Source organism: Peromyscus californicus, unplaced genomic scaffold (genome assembly GCF_007827085.1).
Source record: "Peromyscus californicus insignis strain IS unplaced genomic scaffold, ASM782708v3 Scaffold_6__1_contigs__length_162567912, whole genome shotgun sequence".
In the NCBI taxonomy this organism is placed as follows: domain Eukaryota; kingdom Metazoa; phylum Chordata; class Mammalia; order Rodentia; family Cricetidae; genus Peromyscus; species Peromyscus californicus.
The window spans coordinates 134,708,364-134,731,359 of NW_026294584.1; the positions used below are offsets into that span (position 1 = coordinate 134,708,364).

The window sequence follows — 22,996 nt, forward strand, 5'->3', positions numbered from 1 at the left end:
ACTACTACCTAATACAAGCCATGCAAAAATCCACACCTTTCATTAACAACTTCCTACATTTTGCCCCCTTACTCAACAAAGCTCCTTTAAAAACCAAGTTGATCAGAGGGGCAGTGGTGGCACAGGCCTTTAATCCCAGTACTCAGGCGGCAGATGCAGGCAGATCTCTGAGTTTAAAGAGAGCCAGCCTGGTCTACAGAGTGAGTTGCAGGATAGGCAGAGCTACAAAGAAAGACCCTGTCTCAAAAAACAAACAAACAAAAGCCAAGTTGAGCACTCAAAACCATGTTGTCTTAGTTAGGTTTCTATTGCTGTGAAAAGATATCATGACCAATGGCAACTCTTGTGAGAAAAACATTTAATTGAGAGGGCTCCCTTACAGTTTCAGAGGTTCAGTCCATTATCATCATGGTGGGGGGCATGGAGGCATTCAGGCAGATGTAGTGCTGAAGGAATAGCTGAGAGTCCTACATCTTGTAGGCAACAAGAAGTTGACTGACTCACTGGGCAGAATCCTGAGCACAGGAAACCTCAATACTCACCCCCACAGTGACATACTTCCTCTAACAAGGCCATGCCCACTCCAAAAAAGCCACATTTCCTAATAGCGTCACTCCCTATGAGATTATGGGAGCCAATTACATTCAAACTACCACACCTGTCAAGGCTCCCCATATGACGTTTTCCTGAGAGACTATAAAACCTCATGTCCTCACTATACTTCCATCATACTGGACACCTAGTTGTTCCCCAAATATGCTGAGCTGTTGAACTCTCTCCCATCTCCCATGCCAGATGAACACTTTACCTCCATCTGTTCATAGCTCAAATGTCTCTTAAATATTCTAGGTGTATTAGCTGTGATATTATGTTTAAACAAGAAAATGTCCAAGTGATTTACAGATACACACTAAAGACAATAGAGGTAAAATTATCATGCCAGGATATTGTTTTAAATTCTTTGGTGAAGAAAAGAATAAATGAATGCCTGTCTCCTGAAATAGGCTTATTTTCCTGCTTTTGTATTTATTTATTATGGGGTGGGCATAATGAGTACGTCATTATGGAGTATCCAAGTCTGGTGTCTTCCTTAATGAAACACTCTCTTGATTGTCATCTCCTTTTTAAAAATTATTTAATTATTTTGTGCATGTGTGTGCATTCCATCACACATATACAGAAATTACAAACAGAATGGAATTACTATTCTAGCCAATAAGCTAAGAAGTAGCTGAATTACACATGGAAGATGAAATCTATAATTAAAAATTTTAAAGTGTCTTGAAAAAACAGAGCTGGACATACAGCTCAGGTGGTAGAGTGCTTGACTAGTATGCACAAAGCCATGAATAGTCCTCAGGTGATGCTGGATTCCTAGAATTGCATAAAGTAAAAGAAGTGGGAAGTTTAGAAGTTCAAGTCCCCCCAGCACTCGGGAGACAGAGGCAGGTGGATCTCTGTGAGTTCGAGGCCAGCCTGGTCTACAGAGCAAGATCCAGGAAAGGCACCAAAACTACACAGAGAAAGAAACCCTGTCTCGAAAAAACGAAGAAAAAAAAAAAAAAGAAGTTCAAGTGCAGTCTCTAATATATAATGAATTCAATATAAAATGGACAATAGAAAACCATCTCCAAAAAACTTAATTAAAATTTTTAAAAAAGGATGAAGCAAAGCTATGATATTTATTGGCATTAAAGATATTAATCTAAAATACATAAATGTAATAATGTTATAATATTAGGAATAAAGATGTGGTAAAATTTAGTAAAAAGCAAATGAGTGATCATAAAAGCCCAGATCAGGGTTGTTCTTAGAGGAAAAAGGGGCTCTCATGGTGATGCTACATGGGAGCTCTGGATGACTTTTAAAGTTCCCTGTCTGCACCTGGGTGGTGGTGAGAAGGGAGTATACCTCATAATTCTTTAAGCTACAGAATTGTATTAAGCTGTTGATACTATTATTTTGAGGTGCTAGGGTCAGCCTCAGGGACCTGCATATTACGGTAAGCAATGGCTCTTCCACCGAGCTACATCCCCAGCCCTGATTCACAGCACTTTCATATTATATCTTCAACTTTTATAATCGATTGAATTCATCTGTTTTCTTTACTCAATCCCAGCACTTAAATACATTGTTCAGTCCAGATTAATCTCCCACCTGCATTAAAACAAACACACTACCAATAGCTTGTTCACAATGAATCTATTCCCCACACTGTACATAAGTTGCTCATTGAGTGCACAGTTGAGACTTCCAATGATGTTCGCTCAACAAGTGTAAGATGTTTTGATTATATAAACAAAAATAAAATGAACTACACTAACTATAAAGAATTTTCATATACTAATAAAGGGCTAAACTCTATACTTATATTTGTTATTTAGTGCTTCTATCCTTGAAAGTATTGAAGTTGAATTTCTTTGAAATGTTTCACAATTTAGGTGTTCAACTAATTTTATGAAATCTATTCCCCATTACCTAATTTCAAAATGCTTCATTTTGTGGTAAACTATTATAATTTTATTTTTAAACCTTAGCACACAGGCAAAGAAAAGGTAAAGAAAAACAAAACTATTTGAATTTTGAAGATCCTTCTACATATATAATAAGAGATGGCTAGAATGTACTCTAGTTCACTCACAAGCATAAAGCTTTCCCATTGAGCTATCTGAAAGCTATCAGTAAATTTCTAACCATGGGCCTTTGCGTTAAAGCTCATTGTGAACACATTTTGCATTCAGTGGGTTGACAAACTCCCCTTTCCTACTGAGCATATCAAGACTCTGGCAAGTGCCCTGTAAATAATGGAAGAAACTCTGAACATAGAAGTAAACTACTATTCAAATAAGTATAAGAAGAATGCACTATTTGCTCACTTCGTTTCATCCCTATTGGCTGAAATTTTTCATTTAAAAACAAATACAATTAGGCACTGGGGAGACAGCTCAGTTAGTACAGTGCTTTCCATGAGAGCATAAGGATCCAAGTGGAATCCTCAAATTCATGTGATTCTAGCCAGCTCAGTAAGTCCAGGTCAGTGAGAGGCTGTCTCAAAAGACAAAGACACTGGGCATGGTGGCGCACGCCTTTAATCTCAGCAATTGGGAGGCAGAGACAGGTGGATGGATCTCTGTGAATTTGAGGCCAGCTTGGTCTACAGAGAGAGTTCTAGGACAGCCAGGACTATACAGAAAAACCCTGTCTCCGAAAATTTAAAAAAGAAGGAAAAAAAAAGGTTACAGCTCCTGAGGAACAACACCTGAGGCTGACCTTTGGGCATACACAAACACACCAAGACACACTCACACACTCACACACGCCCTGAACTTGGGCACGGTGGTGTACACCTGTAATTCCAGCAGTCAGGAAGCTGAGACACGAGGAAGCAGAATTTGACTGGACTACACAGAGAAACAGGACAGGACACGACAAAAATCAGGAGTCAGGGCAGGAAAGGAAAAAGAAGAAGACAGGGAAAGGAGGAGGAACAGGAAAGAGGAAAGGGGGAGAAAGATGGGAGGAAGAGGGGCAGGGGAAAGAGGGGAGGGAAAGGGATGGAAGGGGAAAGGAAAAGGAAAACAACGGGGGGGGGGGGGGGGGAGACACACGGACACAAAGGGGAGGGGAGGGAAATGGGCAAAGAGGAAGGAAAGGGCCACGGGAAAGGAAAAGAGGACCAGGGGAGAAAGGAAAGGAATAGGGAAAGGAAAAAAGGAAAGGGAGGGGAGGGGAAGAATAGGGAGGGAAGACTGGAAAGAAAAATAAATGAATTATGGGTAAAAGCTGAGCATCGTGGCTTACACTTCTCATTTCAGCACTCAAGAGGCAAAGGCAGGAGAATCACTGTGAATTCAAAACCTGCTTGTCTACACAGTGAGACTATATATATGTGTGTGTGTGTGTGTGTGTGTGTGTGTGTGTGTGTGTGTGTGTGTGTGTGTGTGTGTGTATGTATATGTGTATATATTTGTTGTTTTGTTTGGTTTTTCGAGACAGGGTTTCTCTGAGTAGCTTTGCGCCTTTCCTGGATCTCACTCTGTAGCCCAGGCTGGCCTCAAACTCACAGAGATCCACCTGGCTCTGCCTCCCGAGTGCTGGGATTAAAGGCATGCACTAGCACCTGGCTTTTTTATTTAATTTTTAATATAAATGGATAATTTATATATATATATACATATGGGTAGAATTATGTATTTATAAATATTTAGAATTATTTGAATTTCCTAATAACATTGCATAGTTTCTAGTGTAAATAAGAAATATGTTATCTCCTCTAATTTACCAAAGAATGGATAACCTGAAGTTTGAAAACAAGTCAGGAACAATTTATGCTCCTTTTCTTCAGTAGATTCCTTCAGTTTAAAAGGAAACAGGCTAGAGATTTAGCTCAATGATACAGCACTTGCCTGGCATGCATTAGACCCTAGGTTCAATCTCTGTAATCATAAAATAATGATAATTATAATAATAATGTGTATTAATTCAATAGTACAGCCCTTGGCTTAGCATGTGCAAGGCCATATTTCCAATCCCCAATGCCATAAAAATAGGCTGATTTTTATCAACATGACTGAAAGAAGAACTGATGACAGAAAGTAGCACTTAAAAGTCTGACGTTTCTCTTTTTTCAAATTTCAGTTTCAACCCTCATTGCTCTTAGGTCAAATGTTTGTGAAGTCTCCTCCCAGAGTCAATCCTACATACAAGCTCTAGATGACTGTACTGTATTCACAGAAGAGATGGAGATGAAGGCAAATGACATGGAAAGGCTCCTCACTACTTGCTTGGTGCCTTCTCTCATCCAGTGATGAACAGTGTGGGTTCATAGCCCTTTGCCATCGCTAGCAGCTGCATTATATACTAAGACAGCCTATCTTCTTGACAAAATGGAAATGAAAGGAAAATGATACAATAAAAACAAGAATGAGGAGCTAGAGAGATGGGCTCAGTGGTTAAAAGCACTGGTTGCTCTTCCAGAAGCCCCGGGTTCAATTCCCAGCACCCACATGGCAGCTCACAACTGTCTGTAACTCCAGTTCCAGGGGATCTGACACCCTCACACAGACATATAGGTAGGCAAAATGCCAATATACATAAAGTAAAAATAAATAAATTTTTTCAAAAACAAACAAGAGGAAATACCTAAATAAACAAGGTATGTAACTGTTCTCATTTTCCAAAATCAGAACAAAAGATCAAACATATTAATATTGGGATTATTTTTCATTCTAACTCCTATTTACTATCTGCTGTTGCTTCTTTTATCTTCCTCTATGAGACAAGATCTCATACAGACCAGGATAGCCTAGAACTCCCTATGTAGACACAACTGACCTTTGGATTCCTGATCCTCCTGCCTCCACCTTCCCATGGTTTATGCAGTGCTGAGATTAAATCAACTAAGATACATCCCTAGTCCACTGTCTGTTTCTTTCTCTATACATTTCTATTGCTTTTTTAGTCTTGTAACTTCCAACTGCCAAGAAAGCTCACAGGTACTTCTCAAATATGCTAGCCAAAATTCTGAATTCACAGCCTAGAATCTATACAAATATTATCACTTTTAACCTCAAACATTTTTATAAACCCTAACAAGTGAAAATCTGTACGAAAAAATTTGGATTAAAACGTTATAGGAAACAAAACAAACAAACAAAAAACCAAGCCAAACAGAATGTTTAACTCATTACAAGAACATGTAGCCTGGTATGACTGAACACAACTGTAATCCCTACACTGGGGAGGCAGAAGCAGATGGATCACAAAGAGCTGAAGGCCAGCCTAGGCTACATAAAAAGTCCCAGGCCAGCCTAGTCTACATAAAAAGTCCCAGGCCAGCCTAGGCTAAATAGCCAGACCTCATCCTTTAAAAAAAGAGGCAAAGAGATCTGAAATATATTGTTGAGCTGCAATGCTTTGGATAATAAAATAAAATTGAATAAAATTTTCTTAAAATTCCATAGCCAACTATCCAATTTCAATCTCCTCTGCCAAGACACTGAGAATCATAGTTTAGTTCTCGAAGTTTGCTGTATAGCAATCATCTGCAAAGTTTGTTACAACGCCAACTGTCCAAGACCAAAGCACTAACCAACCAAATATGGCATGTAATTTACTGCTTGTCCAACAGATGTCCTCACTCATCTATCAAAGGAAAGGGGCAGCACAGCACAAAATCTAGCAAGTCAAGCAAAGATATAATTCCATTACCAACAGAAAATTCATGTTTGAACAACAATGGAACTCAACACAAACAGAAAATATATAGTACTCAATCAAAATTTTAGTTTTAATTTTGTGGGGTTTACAGAATCATGTTCATAAATCAAACAGAAAATTGTAATGATTAATATCATAAACGTTATTTCACTGTTGTCATTTACCAAGGCTGAGAAGCCAGTGATCGAAAGGCATATCACTCTTCCATGTGCTGAATGAAGTGAGAGTACAGGAAGCACTCTTAACTGCAGAGCCAACTCTCCAGTTCAAATCTGGGGGTCTTAGAAGAACACAGACTGTAAAAATTTATCTCCACTTGATCTACAAGATCAAACACTAATAAGGGCTAAATAATCACTGAGTAAGGGAATAAATGAGAAAGAGAAAGTAGGAGAAAGCCCCTCTAGCCTCTTATGTCTTTAGAAACAAGTCTATAAGTAAGGTCAAGGTACATGCTAAAAAATCTATGCCCCAGGTTATCACTATATCTTTGTTTATACCCTCTAATATACATATTTAATTTATTAATGTTCTTGCTATAGCAATGAGTCCTTCATGTCAAAGATTATATTTAATGAAGTTTTTGTTTACATTTTCTTCTAATGTCTCTTTTTAGGTAGTTCTTTACCTCATCTAGAACTTAATTTTACATAACTAGGTATTTTCTAAATGATGGTCATTATCTCAAAATATTCATCATATACTTAACACTGCATTATTTCTAGATTCTATTCTGTTTTCCTTGATCAGACTGGCCTTGAACTTTAATTCTGTCACTGTCTCCCAAGACCTGGTAAGACAGATAGAAACCACCAGTGGATTAAAATGCATGTATCATGATCTACCTACGTTAAGTCTCCCCAGAGTTTCCAGAGGATTCCCAGCATAGATATGCTAAATTAATACATTTAAGGGAATTTAATTTAATGATATTTGTATATTAGTTTCTGCAATAATGAAAATTGAGTCTCATCCTTTTCATTACTGATATTATGTATTCTATTCCCTTCTCAAGTTGGGATAAACAGATAAAACTTCAAGAATGCTGTCTGCCTTAGTTAGGGTTTCTACTGCTGTGAAGAGATGCCATGATCACGGCAACTCTTATAAGGAAAACATTTAATTGGGGTGGCTTGCTTACAGTTTCAGAGGTCCAGTCCATTATCATCATGGTGGTGAGCATGGAGGCGTGAAGGCAGACATTGTGCTAGAGGAGTAGCTAAGAGACCTATATCTAGCAGGCAACAGGAAATCGACTGACTCAATGGGCAGCATCCTGAGCATAGGAAACCTCCACAGCAACACACTTCCTCCAACAAGGCCATACCCACTCCAACAAAGCCACAGCTCCCAATAGTGCCACTCTCCATGAGATTATGGGGGCCAGTTACATTCAAACTACCACACTGTTAAACACGATTTAGCACAACCATCTTTACCTCTTCCTAATTTCAGTATGTCACTAGAATGCTTTCTAATATATATTCTCTGTACTGTTATTTTACCAGACTATAAAACTATCATTCAGTTCTTATTTTATTAAGCATTTATTTGGTCTGGTGGTAAAAATGTATAATATTTTATCTAGCATCCTTGGGTTTGGCAGAGAGAGGTATCCAAGGACAGCCAAGGCTACTTAGTAAGATTCTTAAGAGTCTGTCTCAAAAAAAAAAGAAAAGTGATTTGGATACTCCAGACTCACATGCTCAAATACTAAATCCCCAACAAAACAGTATTAGGAGGTGGCTTCTTTGTTCAGTAATTCGGTTTTAAGGACAATCTCAGTCCTTATGAAAAGGACTCTAGAGGACTCTCGGACTCTTTCCTGCTATCTAACACAGCAGGAATGCTGACCAAAAACTAAGAAGTGGGGCCTCACCGGGCACTGGTGCCCTGGTCTTGGACTCCCAGTCTCCAGAACTATGAGAAGCAAGCATCTACAGTATTTTTGTTATACTAACCTAAACAAAGACAGAAAATATATATCCTTAGTGTAAAATGGCAAGTGAACACTAAAGAAACACACATGTATGATTTCAGTAATATGATCACTGCTACTGCATGTACATGCAACACTAGGAAACTTCAGTGCAGAACTGACATGTGAGCTAAGTCTTAAAGTAAGAAAACAAAGAATAAGTATTTCCAAAGCCACTGTGTCCACTTGCCCTCAAGCAATTTTAAGTAGCATGACAGTATTTCCTGTAAGATCTTATGCTACAAATGGCAGGTTGAACTGTTTGGTGGTATATTCACAAGGGGATATATTTGCCCATTCCATGTACATAATTTATTTATACAACTTCTTATATTTTTAAAATAGTCTAAAACTCTCAAGTTTTTTCAGTATTTTTAGCTATAAAAAGGAATTGATTATTCAGACTCAGCTCTGTGCAGGGATTAAAAGCATGCACCACCACACCTGGCAGTTTCATAGTTTTTGCTGTCATTGTTAAGTTTCCTGGGTGATTTTGTTTGTTTCTTTGTTTGTAACATTCTCTCACTGTGTGGACCAAGCTGGCTTCCAATTCACAGAGATCCACCTACCTGTCTTCTAAGTACTGAGATTAAAGGCATGCTTTACCATGCCCAGTTGGACATGTTTGTCTTTTAATTTCCTTCCTCCAAAATCATGTTAAAAGGGGACTATTCAGACTCATCCTAACAATTTGAGGATCCCCACTCCCCCCACCCATCAAACTATGAAAGTTAGCTGGCTATGACAATATGTACCTGTACTCCCTGGGAAGCTAAATCGAATTTTATGTCTAACCAGAAGCACTGGCTAGTTTTATGTCAACCTGACACAGGCTAGAGTCATTTTGGAAGAGGGGACGCCAACTGAGAAAATGCTCCCACCAGACTAGCCTGTGAGCAAGTCTGCAGTGCATTTCTTCATTAGTGATAGATGTAGAAGGGCCCAGCCCAGTGTGGGGGGTGCCATCCCTGAGAAGATGGTCTGAGGCGTACAAGTAACAGGCTGAGCAAGCCATAGGGAGGAAGGAAGTAAGCAGCACTCCTCCATGGCCTCTCATAAGCTCCTGCCTCCAGGTTCCTGCCCTGCTTGAGTTCCTGTCCTGACTTCCCTCAGTGAGAGACTGTGATACAAACTGTAAGTAAAATAAACCCTTTTCTCACCAAGTTGCTTTTGGTCATGGTGTTTTATCATAGCAATAGAAACCCTAGCTAAGATACCAGATTTATAAAATCTGTAAAGGTTTTTAAATTAGCTCCAGGTAAGATGAACTCTTCATTAACAATTTCTTAAAATGACACTGCCTCGGAAAGTGAAGTCTAATCACAGAGCCCACTTAAGTCTGTTGCCTCTAAAACAATCTGTCTCTACATCACTCCTTCTGGCTACACCTCCATGGCAAATGATTTTTAACACATATCTTTCACAGCAAGGCTTCGTTTCCAGGGAAACCACAGGCAAACATTCATTACTGTTTAAGCTTCACCAGCATAGGCGAACTGAGGTAACAGTGTACTGTCTCTTACTAGTATTTTTTATCGGGCAGCAATTGGCTGCTACCCTGATTCTGGTTTTGCTATTCTGTCTCTATGAACAAACTGAGGCAAGTAACAAATCAAAACAATCCTGTATCCCCCTAGTGACTCAGGAGCACATGGAAGGTGACAGGAGTAGGGATGTTATTGATAACAGATATGCCAGATGATGTCATTCAATTCAAGAAGAAAGAACCAGTGAAGCACTAAAACACAAAAGATGAAATTCCTAGTCAGCAGCACAGCAGAGCACATCAATCTATCTAGGTCAAGATTCTGATTAATAAGAGGAAAGACAATCAGGAAATTCTAAATGAAAAGGCAGTCACTCACCTCTCTCAACATATTATTCTCTTTTTCCTTTTGCTCCAAAAGACTTTCTAGGTGGTGGACGTGCATCTCTGCCTCTGCTAGCCGTCTTGTTCTTTCGTGGTCTTCCTCTGTAGCTTTGGCAGAGAGCCCTTTGCTCTGTAACATCTCCAGAAGCTTCTTAATGGACTCATCCCGAGCACTTAGGGTTTGCTTCTGCGTTTCAATCCGCAGCTCCATTTCCTCCAGGGTCTTCCGCAAAAGGAAGAGCTCTTTGGCTTGCCGCTCGTGCTCAGTGTGCAGCCTCTGGAAGTTCTCCTCTGTCAGCTCAGCCACACAAGGCTCTCCAGCCCTGCTGCTATCTTGCTGAAACAGCTGATTCAAGTCCCTCTGAATCCGCAACTCATCTTGGAGAGCCTGGATCGTCATCTGCATGTGCTGGGAACATCACCAAAAAACACCCCAAATCAGCTTTCCCCTCAATTAGCAAAGACAGAGCAGCTTGCAAGCAGCTAAACATAGCTCTAAGGGTTCTCAGAAATCCGCATTCAGCAAATTAGGATTTACCTTATTCTCTTTTCATTCAAAGTTTAAAATTTTGGTAATAATCCACAATTATCAGCAATTTAATTTGTGCTTATTCCTACCATGAAAATAAGCATGGCAGCCCTTTAGTTTTATAAGCCACAATAAAATCTAGACTTCTCAAAATTTAACATAAGGTATTGTAAAGGGAGAGGGAAGACTACATCAGCAGGAATAAAAACAAAATTTATTCCAACACAAGATTTTTAATTATTGCAAACATTAATTAGCAAGTACTAGAATTTAATGAGTGGTTATATATATTTTTAAATTATAATTTAACGTTCAGTATCATACATACACCCACACAAATTCATGAACACCACACAAACACCAAAACCAAGCATAATAGTACATGCCTATACTATCAGTATTTGGAAGACTGAGGCAGGAATATCTCAAGTTTGAGGCCAAAGTGATGCATACTAATCAAAAAGTAAAACTGCTTAACATAACCCTATCTTCCTAAGGCTTTCAAGGGTCTAAAATGCTGTTGTTGACTGCAGGTACACTGCTGAACTACACCTTTCTCTACAGCTTACTCATCTTGCTTCACGGAAAATTTATGGACACTGGTAAATAGCTCTCCATAGTTCCTTTTTCTCAAACCCTGGCAAAGTAACATTATATTCTTTGATTCTGTGAATGTAATTCTTTGGTATACTATTTCCATTTTATTGACAAGAGATGGTTAGTGTTGACTGTCAACTTCAAGTGATCTGGAAGCATCTAGGAGACAGGATACCTGGCATACCAGTGAAGGATTATTGATGAGGTTAACTGAAGTGAAAAGACCCACACTACAAGTGAGTAGCACCATTCCCCAGGCTTCAATTCTAGAGTATACAAAAAGGAGAAAGCTAGACCAGCACAAACATGTGTGTCTCTCTCTCTTCTCTCCAGCTGGGGGGGCAACCTGGCCGGCTGTTTCAAACCCCTGCTACTTTGCCTTCCCTCCCGTGATCCACAACACCTCAAACTGTAAGCCAAAGTAAACCCTCCTCTTTTTTACATTCTACTGCTGGGGTATTTTCTCACAGCAACAGAAAAGTAACTAAGATACGAGTATTCTAGTAAGGAGGTGATTCTTTATATAATATTATTAGCAAAGTAAACTTTTACTTTCTGAGTGCGCCACAAATCTTTCCAATTTTGTCATTTTTCACTCAGCACTACTTACGATTTTTATAGCATTTTTCTTACTCTGTGTGAGAGAAAGAGGGGAGGGGAAGACAGCACGAGCGTGTATGTGTGCACTAGCCACAGGACAAGCGTGGGAGTCAGAGGACAACTTTGAAGTGAGTTCTCTCTTTCTACCATGTGGTTCTGGAAATCAAGCTCAGCATCATCATCTTGCAGCAGCACCTTTCTCACTGAGCTGTCTAATCGGATCACTCATATGACTTCTAAAGAGATTTTATGTGTATGCGCACAAGAGTGAGGTGGGGGGGGAGGTGTGGGGGGGGTGTTTTTACAGTACTAGGGATCAAACCCAGGGCCTTGCTCATGATAGGCCAGTATTCTACCACCTAGCTATGCCCTGGCTCCAGACTGGATTTGTGTTGTTTGTTTGGCAGATTGGTTGGTTGGTTGTCACATAAAGACAAGTCAGTCTTTTCTTTTCAGTCTCTGATTTGGGTATTATTCTTTTAGCAAGCAGTAAATTTTTATTTCTGGTAATATTCAAACTGTAAAAATCACTGTTGTGAAGCCGGGAGGCAATGGCACACACCTTTAATCCCAGCACTCAGGAGGCAGAGCCAGGTGGATCTCTGTGAGTTCAAGGCCAGCCTGGTCTACAGAGCAAGATCCAGGACAGGAATCAAAATGAAACAGAGAAACCATGTCTTGAAAAAAATAATAATAACAAAAAAAAAAACCAAAAAAATTGTGTTTTTTTTTTTAACATGGATACAATTATAAATAAACTATTAGGTATTTTAATGTATTAATGCAATTTTCAAAATTCATTTAAGTGCCAGCAACAGATTACAAATGACATGTTAGTAGTCTCAGTAAAAAGATTCATGGACATGCTGATTCCTCAAAGCCTATTTTTCCTCATTACCCTTCAAAGCCCAAAATTCAGACAGTTCTTAGTGAATGCCCTACAAAAGAAAATATGAGAAGTAAAAGAGAGTTTTGGTTCACCCCTGTAATCTCACTCCTGGAAGGCAGAAGCTACCGAGTCTAAAACAGTCAGAAATCTATCAGAAGCTAAATTCAAGAGGGAAATGATTTCTAAGTGTGGCTATTCCTCTCTTTTTAACATTATCAATTCACAGAGGTCAGAAGGAATGGAGGTTAAAGCGAATAATCCTACACATACTTTACCATGTAACTGTGGCAAGGCAATTACTATTTTAGAGAAGGAAGAAATGTAACTAGTGGTGTGTCTACTTCACTAGCTCTACTCAGAGGCAATTCTTTAGTGAAATACAAGGCAATACCCCCACGTTAGGCTACAATCAAGATATCTTTCCTTTATTATAACTACTATCTCCCCTAACCCTATCCAAAAAATCCACCTGCTGCCAACTATTTTAGAAGAGGAGAAAGAGCCCAAAAAGAAACCTGTCAAATGTCAGAAAAATTCACTTTAAAATCAGAACTGGGGCATCTGCTATCACCATCAAGTCAAATTCTTACACAAGTGCTAACCAGTGAGGTAAAATAAACAAAAGCTATACAAAGTAGAAGTGAAGAAACAAATCCCTATACAGAGACTGTATGAGGAAAACGTGAGAAAGTATGGACAAACACCCACATAATTAAGCAAAAACCAAACTAGTGAATGTAAGATCACATAAAGGGGCTTGGAGAGAAGACTCAGTAGTAAAGAACATGTATTGTCTGTGCACATGCCCACACAAAAATACACACCATACACATGGTTCAAAATAAAAACAACATTCAAATACCATCAACATAGAAAATTTCACATTTCTCTACACAGGAACAAAACTTTTAAAAATCACATAAAACTAGTCAGCACATATATCTTGTAAAATACTAAATAATATTAGTGTTAGAAAGAAAAGAATGAACACATTCTTGGGAAACAAAACAGTAACAATTGTAGCTTTTATATAGAAAAAGCACAAACTTCTCTGGAAAGTAAAACACTCATATAAATATCTGGACATAATTTGTCAATAACTTCAGTGACAAACATAAAACAAGATATGTCTTTGGAAATGAGGGAAGTGGTTCAGTAGGTAAGAATACTTGCTGCATAAGCAAGAGGACTGAGTTCAAATCCCTAGCACCCATATAAAAGCTGGACATGGCAGCACATGTCTGTCACCCCAGCAGCAGAATAGGAAAGGAGAGAGCAAGCAGATTCTGGGAGCTGACTAGCCAAACAGACTAGCTCAATGACAGTCCCTGTCTCGGGCCAATATGGCAGAAGTGATAAAGGAAGACACCCAACATCTTCCTGTGGCCTCCACATTCATGAGCATAGGCACATACAACTGAACATTCGCACACACGCAACACACACGCGTGCGTAAGTTAAAACTTTTGCACATGCTTTCATAAAAACACCTACATAGTTCTTTAAGTAGATAAAATAATGAAGAAAATTATGATATTTAGCACTGAAGGAAAACAAAGAAACACTGTTTTAAAATTTAGAATGTCACTGGTAGGGGTGGTACACACTAATCCCAGCACTTGGGAAGCAGAAGCAGACGGATCTCTGTGAGGTCGCAGCCAGCCTGGTCTACAGAGTGAGTTCCAGGACAGACAGGACTATTACACAGAAAAATTCTGTTTCAAAAAATAAACAAACAAAAAAGTTAGAATGTCCAAAATAGACATATTTGGTGTGAGTTTTTTCTGCCAACCACAAATAAATAAATAATATAAACTATAAACCTGTAACAATCTAAGAGTATGAAAAGAATTGAACAAGTCTACCAATGAACCAAATCTTAAAATAGATAAGCACTTAAATAACTAAAAGGAAGGGAGAGATGGGGGGAAGAGAGGCAAAGGAGGAAAGAGGGGAAGGAGGGAGAGGGGAAGAGGAAGAGGAGGAGGAGAGAAAGAATGGACATGAAAATTCATAAAAGTGGGGTAATCCATCCACAAAGTAGACATCTAGGGTACTGGGGCCTAATTTTTCTTAAGGATTCAACATTGAGGAGGCAGAATCAAAGTGATTGGAGGTGGAGGAGGACCAGGGATGCATGCACACACGTACTTACCCCACTCCCTGCAATGCTTTATGTATGAAACCCGGAGCCTTGTGCATGCTAGGCAAATACTCCACCACTGAGCTACTCCCTAGCTGAATACCTTTCGTTTTGTAAGCACAGTTGTGCCACCTTAAGAAAGCCAAAACTGTATTTTAAACATGCTTCTAAATACAAGGCAGGTAATAAAACAAGTTGTAGACTTGTTTTCATAACTTTATTTCTTATTACAAACTAAAAGTTGTAGATAGATGTTGAACTTTTAAAGAATACACAATGTACATAATAAAACTGGCTCTCTCTTTTAATTCCTTTGGGTCACCTTTGGCAAATACATTCAATTTTTTAACAACAATGTATCACAGAAAATATAGAAATGCAAAATATACTAGCCAAGATAGCCACAGTAGTATTACATATGAAAAACAAAAATATTAATCAACAATAGAAGCTAGCTAAAAGTATGGCATCATGATATGCCTGTGTGTGCATGCATGCACCTGAGTGCTGAAGTCCACAGAGGTGCTTGGCTCCTCTGGAGCTGGAGCCACAGATGGCTATGAGCCACCCAACCTGAGTGTCAGGAATTCATCTCAGGTCCTCTGCAAGAGCAATACATTCTCTTAACCACTAAGCAATCTCTCTAGCCTCCTGGGGTTTTTTTGTTTTGTTTTATTAATATAAAAAAAGAATATGGTGCCTAAGAAGGCAACTCAGTGACAGAACATCTACCTAGCATACCTAAGGCCCTGCTGGATCACCAACACACTGGATCACCACTGCAAAATAGGATTGTATTTATATATGTATACACATACACACACATATATGTGTGTGCATGTACACACACACTCACATACACATATGCACACATCTGTATCAGAGAATTACAGGAATTAAACTTTCTCCCTCTGCAAAAATGTCTGTATTCTATGTATTTATTACTTTGCAATGAGAAAAAAATGTTCTACCCATTATTGACTTTGTAAATGGAGAAGCAACACTGCTAAATACGTCTGCTTCCTAAAGATGGCACACTGGTGCTTGTAACAAAGGAAACTAGATACAGCATTCTTCTCACAAGCACAGATCAATATCCTTCTCAATGTTCCTTGAAGGATACACCCTTCTAAAGACTTCAAAATCAATTCCTCAAGATCAAGTGGGTCTCTAGTCAAGATACATTACTTACAACTTTGTGAACATTCCATAAGCTGAAGTGTTTTCTGTAGCTAGTGCTGGCCAGTAAGCAAGGCAGACACTGTCAGAAGCAAACTCTTGTATTCACACGTCTTCAAACTGGACTTTCCATTGTTTTCAGTAAAACTTTTGAGAGCACTCTTGTCTATCACTTTAATCTTTTAAACATGTGCTTCATGACCTTACACTGAACGTGCTCAGGAATGTACTCCTAACCGATCATATTTAGAAATGGGCCAGCACTTATATGAATATTTATAGGCTAGATGAATAAAATCACATGCTTCCTTTGTCAGAGGAGGACACTGCTCTGAAAATAACTCCCCAGCTCTCCTGGCCTGCTGCAGGTAATAAATCTTTCTCCACTCTTTTATGTCTTGACCGCTCAGTTTGGCTTTGCATTCACCAAGATGTGAGCTCACTATGTTGAGTCACACTAGTACACTAAGAAATTTGCTGAACACTGAAACATACGCTAACATGGGACATTTAAAAGCTATTAAGCAATAATTTTTGTGATTGCTCTTGTATGTAAAATCTTCCTGCTTTAAAAATTGCTTTCCCATTCTGCCTCAAGAATGTAATTAAGTTCAAAGTCAGCACAATGCAAAATTTAGCCAATAACCTGAAATCAATAAATAAGAGCTCCATTGGTCAATAGAAATGTTCTCATTTAAGCTCTACCCATGGACATAATAACAAGGAATCTATAAAATCATCTTACATTCTAACAAAGCATCAGTGGGAGCTTATGTCTATCGCTGAGGAACTGTTTGACATTTGGGGCAAGATTATAATAGGATCTTTGAAATCAAAATGTCAAACTGACACACCAGTTATGGCAACTACTCTAAAAACCAGTGACTAAGATGAAAATATAACAAAAGAGGCAAACTATAAAACACAGTCTTTCTGGTTCTCCAATTTGTTTCTGTACTAGCGATAGTTCATGCAGAACTATGGTAAAGAGAAGACTATTACTGAAGCAGAATTCTGTGGATTCATAAGCAACTTTTCCACAAAGGATCTACAAAGAGTGGAGGTAGAATTCCTACATAAAAACAGGAACATTTATGCAAAGCATGGTGTCACATCTATAATCCCAGCACTGGGACCCGAGGCAGGAGGATAACTGCAAGTTCATGGTTAGCCTAGACTATAAATGGAGTTTCAGGAGCCAGGGCTACACAGGAAAACCCTGTCTCAAAACAAAACAAACAAAAGAGGGGGAAATACCAAGAATACTTTCATCTTTACCTTAAGAAAGTTAAAACTGCACACTACTTCCAGGACTACCTTCCTGTCTTCAGGCACTTGAAGAAACATTACTCTGTACTGTCTCAGTACAGCAAACAGCATTTCTACTCAATTTTCCCTATACATTTCCAGTACCTGCTGGAGCAGCCACAAAAGCCTGGGACTATGTAACCCATCTCCTAAGGCAATGGTTTTTTATTAGTGTCTGGTTATAAAGTTATATATATATTGAGAGTATTCTCTCCCAAATTCCTAACTTTCCAAAAGTGAAATTTTGTAGGAATTGATAGTCATTATGTAACTGCAAAAACATCTATATTATGAACTACTGACTTTTTAAACTCACTTATAAAATGTGTTTCAAAAATAATTTAATACTTGAGTCACTTTTTTCAGTAAAGCAAAATCAAATTTAAAATAGTTAAAGACATCTCCCACAAAGGGCAGCAAGCATTAAAATCACAAAACATTTTGATTTTTATTTGGGTTATAATTCAAAAAGTGCTTAGTTTATACCCAATTAAAGTATTCATCCCAAGACCTTCCTCTTCCAAGTTAAAAAAAAAATTATTTTAAAGAAGCTCCTCATTTATATGACAACTGTTTGAAGTGTGATTACAGTGTCTTTCAAGTACACAATACCATCTAGGAGTCTTTCATTCCAGCACTCAATAGGCAGAGGAGGCAGGTGGATCACTGTGAGTTCCAAGCCAGGTAGATATAGTGAGACTGTCTCAGAAACAACAACAATATCAAAGTTACAATCCGTTAGGGTTGCACTTTTTGTTTTGCTCTGTTCTTTAGGAAAGGGTCTCAAGTATCCCAGGCTGACCGCCAACTCACTATGTAGCTGAAGTTGAACTTGAACTTGCCATCAGGGACTGGAGAGACGGCTCAGCATTTAAAGCACAAGCACTCTTGCAGAAGACAGGTCCAGTTTTCAGCACTACACAGTGGTTCACAGCCATCCCTAACTACACCCTCTGCTGACTTCCACAGGCACTAGGCATGCACAAAATAAATATTAAAAAACAACATCATTATGAGTCCTGCTTTCCCAGTGTAAGAGTGAAAACTCACAAATTCCTACATTCCCTTGTAGCACAGGCAGGTGATCCAGACTACCAATTAAACAAAAGTACACAAGACTGGGATGGACCTGAGTGACATGAAGAATGAAGCTGTTTTCATTAGCTCGTACATATGCTGGCAGAGGAATTCAGCAGTGCTGGGCTCATGGTGTCATCACAACACCAAGAGGACTATCTGCCCTGTCAGGAAAGCAACAGTGGTAGAAGTTTCTTATTAGTATTACAGAAGCTAGCCTGAAGCCCTACCAGGATTGTTTGAGCCACTAAGTATCTATTTCATAAAACCCTTTCCTAGTGTGTGTGTGTGGTGGGGGGGGGGGGGGGGGGTCGGGGTGCCAGTGGCACACGCCTTTAATCCCAGCACTCGGGAAGCAGAGCCAAGCGGATCTCTGTGAGTTCGAGGCCAGCCAGGTCTACAGAGCAAGATTCAGGACAACACCAAAACTACACAGAGAAACCCTGTCTTGAAAAACCAAAACCAAACCAAAACAAAACAAAAAAACCCTTTTCTATTACATATCATTATTCTGGAAGGAAGAATAGATTTGTTCTACCTAGTTCCAGACTGAAATCAAATCCTAAGATATACATATATCAAATATTACACAAAAGCAGGATACTTCAATCCAAACATTTCTTAATGGTGAAAAGTCTACACAAAAAATAATAATTATTTTAAAACAGAATGAACAGCCAATCAATATAAATTTAACACTGGTATTATATGATTTATAACTGATACAGTGAAGAAATATCAAGAAGAGGTTCTGTAAGTCCCCCACACACCCATCATGTTTGTTTGTTTATCTTATTTATTTATTTATTTGTTTGTTTGTTTGTTTGTTTGTTTGTTTTTCAAGACAAGAGTTTCTCTGTGTAACCACAGCCCTGGCCATCCTGGAACTCACTCTGTAGCCCAGGCTGGCCTCAAACCCAGAGATTCACCTGCCTCCACCTCCCTAGCGCTGGGACTAAAGGAGTGCACCACCACCATCCAGTTATTATTCTAAACAGTAAGTATACTCAATAGCATTCAAAAATTTACAGAATTCCAAGTGATTAATTTCATATTTTGTATTGTAATGACATATAAATGTACAGGCTTAATCTTAGTTTCATTATATTTTACTTTATTATATGACAAATTCATGTTCATTACAAGGAAAAAAGTATTAATAAAATGTTAATCAATAATCCTACACTGAGAAAACACACTAAAAAAGGTCTTTCTGGATTTCTGTATCAGTATTAACTTGACAAGAGAAACTACAATGAAAAGACAGTAACAAGGAACTGGTACTGACTCCATGTAATTCCCAATTCTAAATGTTCCACGAATCTTAACTTATTTAATCCCACCTTTTCCTCATGATACAGTATTTTCTTCATTGTATAGATTGGGAATCTCTCTCTACATTCTGAACTTAGTGATTCCATAGTTTGTGCTTTAAAATGATGCTATAATGAAGCTATACTACTTCCAAGACACATATACACAGACATACACTCATAGTATATGTTCCCTCTAATGTACTAATTGAATGAATATCTTCCAATTTCAGTAATTTGTAAGTATCAATATTGTGGGAAATATGTATTTTCAGATATACTAATTTTACACACATATGTAAAACATGAAATTCAAGGAAATCTTTAACATGAACTAATTTATATAAAAAAAGTTATACCTATGTGAGGAAACAGCTTCAACTTTTAGGTAACTCCACTGCTGAAGTATCTAGGTCAAAATACTCTAAAATTTGAGTGCTCCAAAAACTCCTGTTTATAAACCACACAATATGCATACTCCATGTTCCGTGATTCTAAACTCTTTACGTGCATATCTGTTCCTCTTTCTCCCTGCTTTCCTTTTTTGAAATCCCTCAAAACACCGAGCATGTAGCTGGCATGCATGGCAGGCACTCAATACATACTTACTGACACACTGATTAGACAATGCTATGTTGAAATACCAACAGTCATCTTATAGGAATGAATGCAATTAGATCTCTTCCTTCCTCTCGTTGGGAAATCATACACATAATCACAATGTATTCCCAGAACACGCAGTGATACACCATGAGAAAAACAGCTAACACTCATTTTGTCTCAATGCTGAATTATGTACTCTCTAAGGTTAAGTACATTCATTTGCTAGCCAAATAGTCAAAGTAGAAAGTAAATTTAAAAGTGTGGGGGGGAATCCAACTGAAACAAAAAAAAAAAATCACAGAAAAACACAAATAAGTGTTAAATTTTGAAGCCTACAAGGAGCCATATCCTAGCACTCAGAAAACTGGGGCAGAAAGACTGCCAGAGAGATTAACAGGTAAAAGAAGAGGAGAGGGGAGGATGTGGTTGGTGGTTTGAATGAGAATGCTCCCCACAAGCTCCTATGTTCAAATACTTGGTCCTCGGCTGGCAGAACTGTTCGGGAAGGACTAGGAAGTTGTAGCCTTGTTGGAGGAGGTATTTCACTGGGGATAGCTTTTGAGTTTTCAAAGATTCAAGCCATTCCCAGTGTCTGTCTCTGTCTCTCCTCTCCTTCCCTCCCTCCAACTTTCAGATCAAGATGGAAGTTCCTAGCTACTGCTCCAGTGTCATGCCTACTTGCCTGCTGCCATGTTCCCTGAAATGATGGCCATGGACTCTAACCCTGTCCGGTGAGCCCCAAATTAAACACTTTATTTTATAAGCTCTCTTGGTCATGGTCTTTCTTCATATCAATAGGAAAGTAAGAGAGAAGGAAAAGAATGAGAGGCAGGCAGATCTCCAGGACAGCTAGGGCTACACAGGGATACCTGTGTCAAAGCTAAGAGAACAGAATGAACTTCAGAAGGAGGAGGAGCGGCAGCAATGGCGCCGCCGCCGCCGCCGCCGCCGCCGCCGCCGCAGCAGCAGCAGCAGCCATCACTCATGGTCTAACTTCAAAGTTTGCAAATCCTCATGAACTGAGAGTTGTGACAGCAACTAGAAATTTTAAAGTTCAATATTACACATCACAGGTTTGATTATTATGATTAAGTCTCTGTAATATTAAATTCCTGTCATGGCTGGGCATGGCAGCGAGTATACACCTGTATCCCAGCATTCAGAAGGCTTAGGCAAGCAGAAGGTAAATCCAAGGCTACCCTAGACCACACAAGATTATCTCAAATATAAAGTCAAAAGAATCCCTGCTGTCATTATGTGCTAGTCAGTACATATATACAATATATACATTATACATATATACAATTAGGTTTACTCATTCAGTGCCCTGAACAAATACACTGTAGCAAAACACACTAAAAATTTCTGATTATGTTAAATTCAGATTTAAAAAACCTATTTTGTAATAAATACGCCACTAAAAATATTCACAATGGAACATCAACTGAAAAGTATATGCTAAAGGTCCTCAAGATGGCTCAGTGGGAAAAGATACCTGTTCCCAAGCTGGCAACCTGATCTCAATCCCTGTGTCCCTCATGGTGGAAGGAGAAAACCGACTCTCACAAGCTGTCCTCTGACATCCACGCCCACACTCTGGCACATGTGCATGCAAACACACACGAAAGAGAAGTGTAATAACAATTTTCATAGTACATTCTGGAGCTGGAGAGATGATGCTGCATTTACAGTTTGTACTGCTCTTGTCTAGAACCAAACTAAGTTAGTTCCCAACACCCAAGTCAGGTGGCTCCCAACTACCCATAACTCCAGCTCCAGGGGGATCTGACACCTCTGGCTACCACAGGCAACTGCACGTATGTATCCACATACAGACACATGCATGTACAAATAACTAAAAATAAAATAGAACTTTAAAAGTATACTCTTTTTTAATTAATTAATTTATTTGATTTTTCTTTTTTTTTTTTTTTTTTAAAAGATTTATTTATTTATGTATACAGTGTTCTGCCTACATGCCTGCAGGCCAGAAGAGGGCACCAGATCTCATTACAGATGGTTGTGAGCCACCATGTGGTTGCTGGGAATTGAACTCAGGACCTTTGGAAGAACAGCTAGTGCTCTTAACCTCTGAGCCATCTCTCCAGCCCGTTTTTTTTTTTTTTTTTTTTTTGGTTTTTCGAGACAGGGTTTCTCTGTGTAGCTTTGCGCCTTTCCTGGAACTCACTCTGTAGACCAGGCTGGCCTCGAACTCACAGAGATCCGCCTGGCTCTGCCTTCCGAGTGCTGGGATTAATGGCGTGCGCCACCACCGCCCGGCCTAAAAAGTATATTCTTAAAAAGAAATAAAATTCAGCTTTACTCAGTATGACTAAGAAATAATGTTTAATTTTATGAAGTTACAATTTTCCTGATAAATGAACACTTGGCACAAAGAGTCACTCTGTACCCACTTCCTACTATAATGCCAGTAGCCAGGACATCCAATTTGGAGTTCCTGTGAAGCCAATGAGTGGGCAGAACACAACCAGAGCCAAGATGGGGAGCACATGGGATTTAGTCTCTGAAAAAAAAAAATAGAGGAGGAAGGAAGGGGAAGCCATCTGTCACAAGAGCAGTAACATGCCACCTCAATCTAGGCACTCAAGTTTTGGATTTTAATTGTAGCTGTCTGTTGTAATGGCCAGCAGTTTTTAAATTGACTCATGTTAAATTATGAATGGAATGGAC

General features: G+C 38.9%; 1 protein-coding gene across 13 annotated transcripts in view; it reads right to left on the reverse strand.

The window, feature by feature from the left end:
- Erc1 (ELKS/RAB6-interacting/CAST family member 1) overlaps positions 1-22,996 on the reverse strand; it is a 338,915-nt gene that overhangs the window by 269,563 nt on the left and 46,356 nt on the right. For all 13 annotated transcript variants that reach the window (XM_052719645.1, XM_052719640.1, XM_052719643.1 and 10 more), the window contains exon 3: positions 10,063-10,476. In XM_052719645.1, the coding sequence (XP_052575605.1) occupies positions 10,063-10,476 (414 nt within the window). The remainder of the gene's footprint in view (positions 1-10,062; positions 10,477-22,996) is intronic.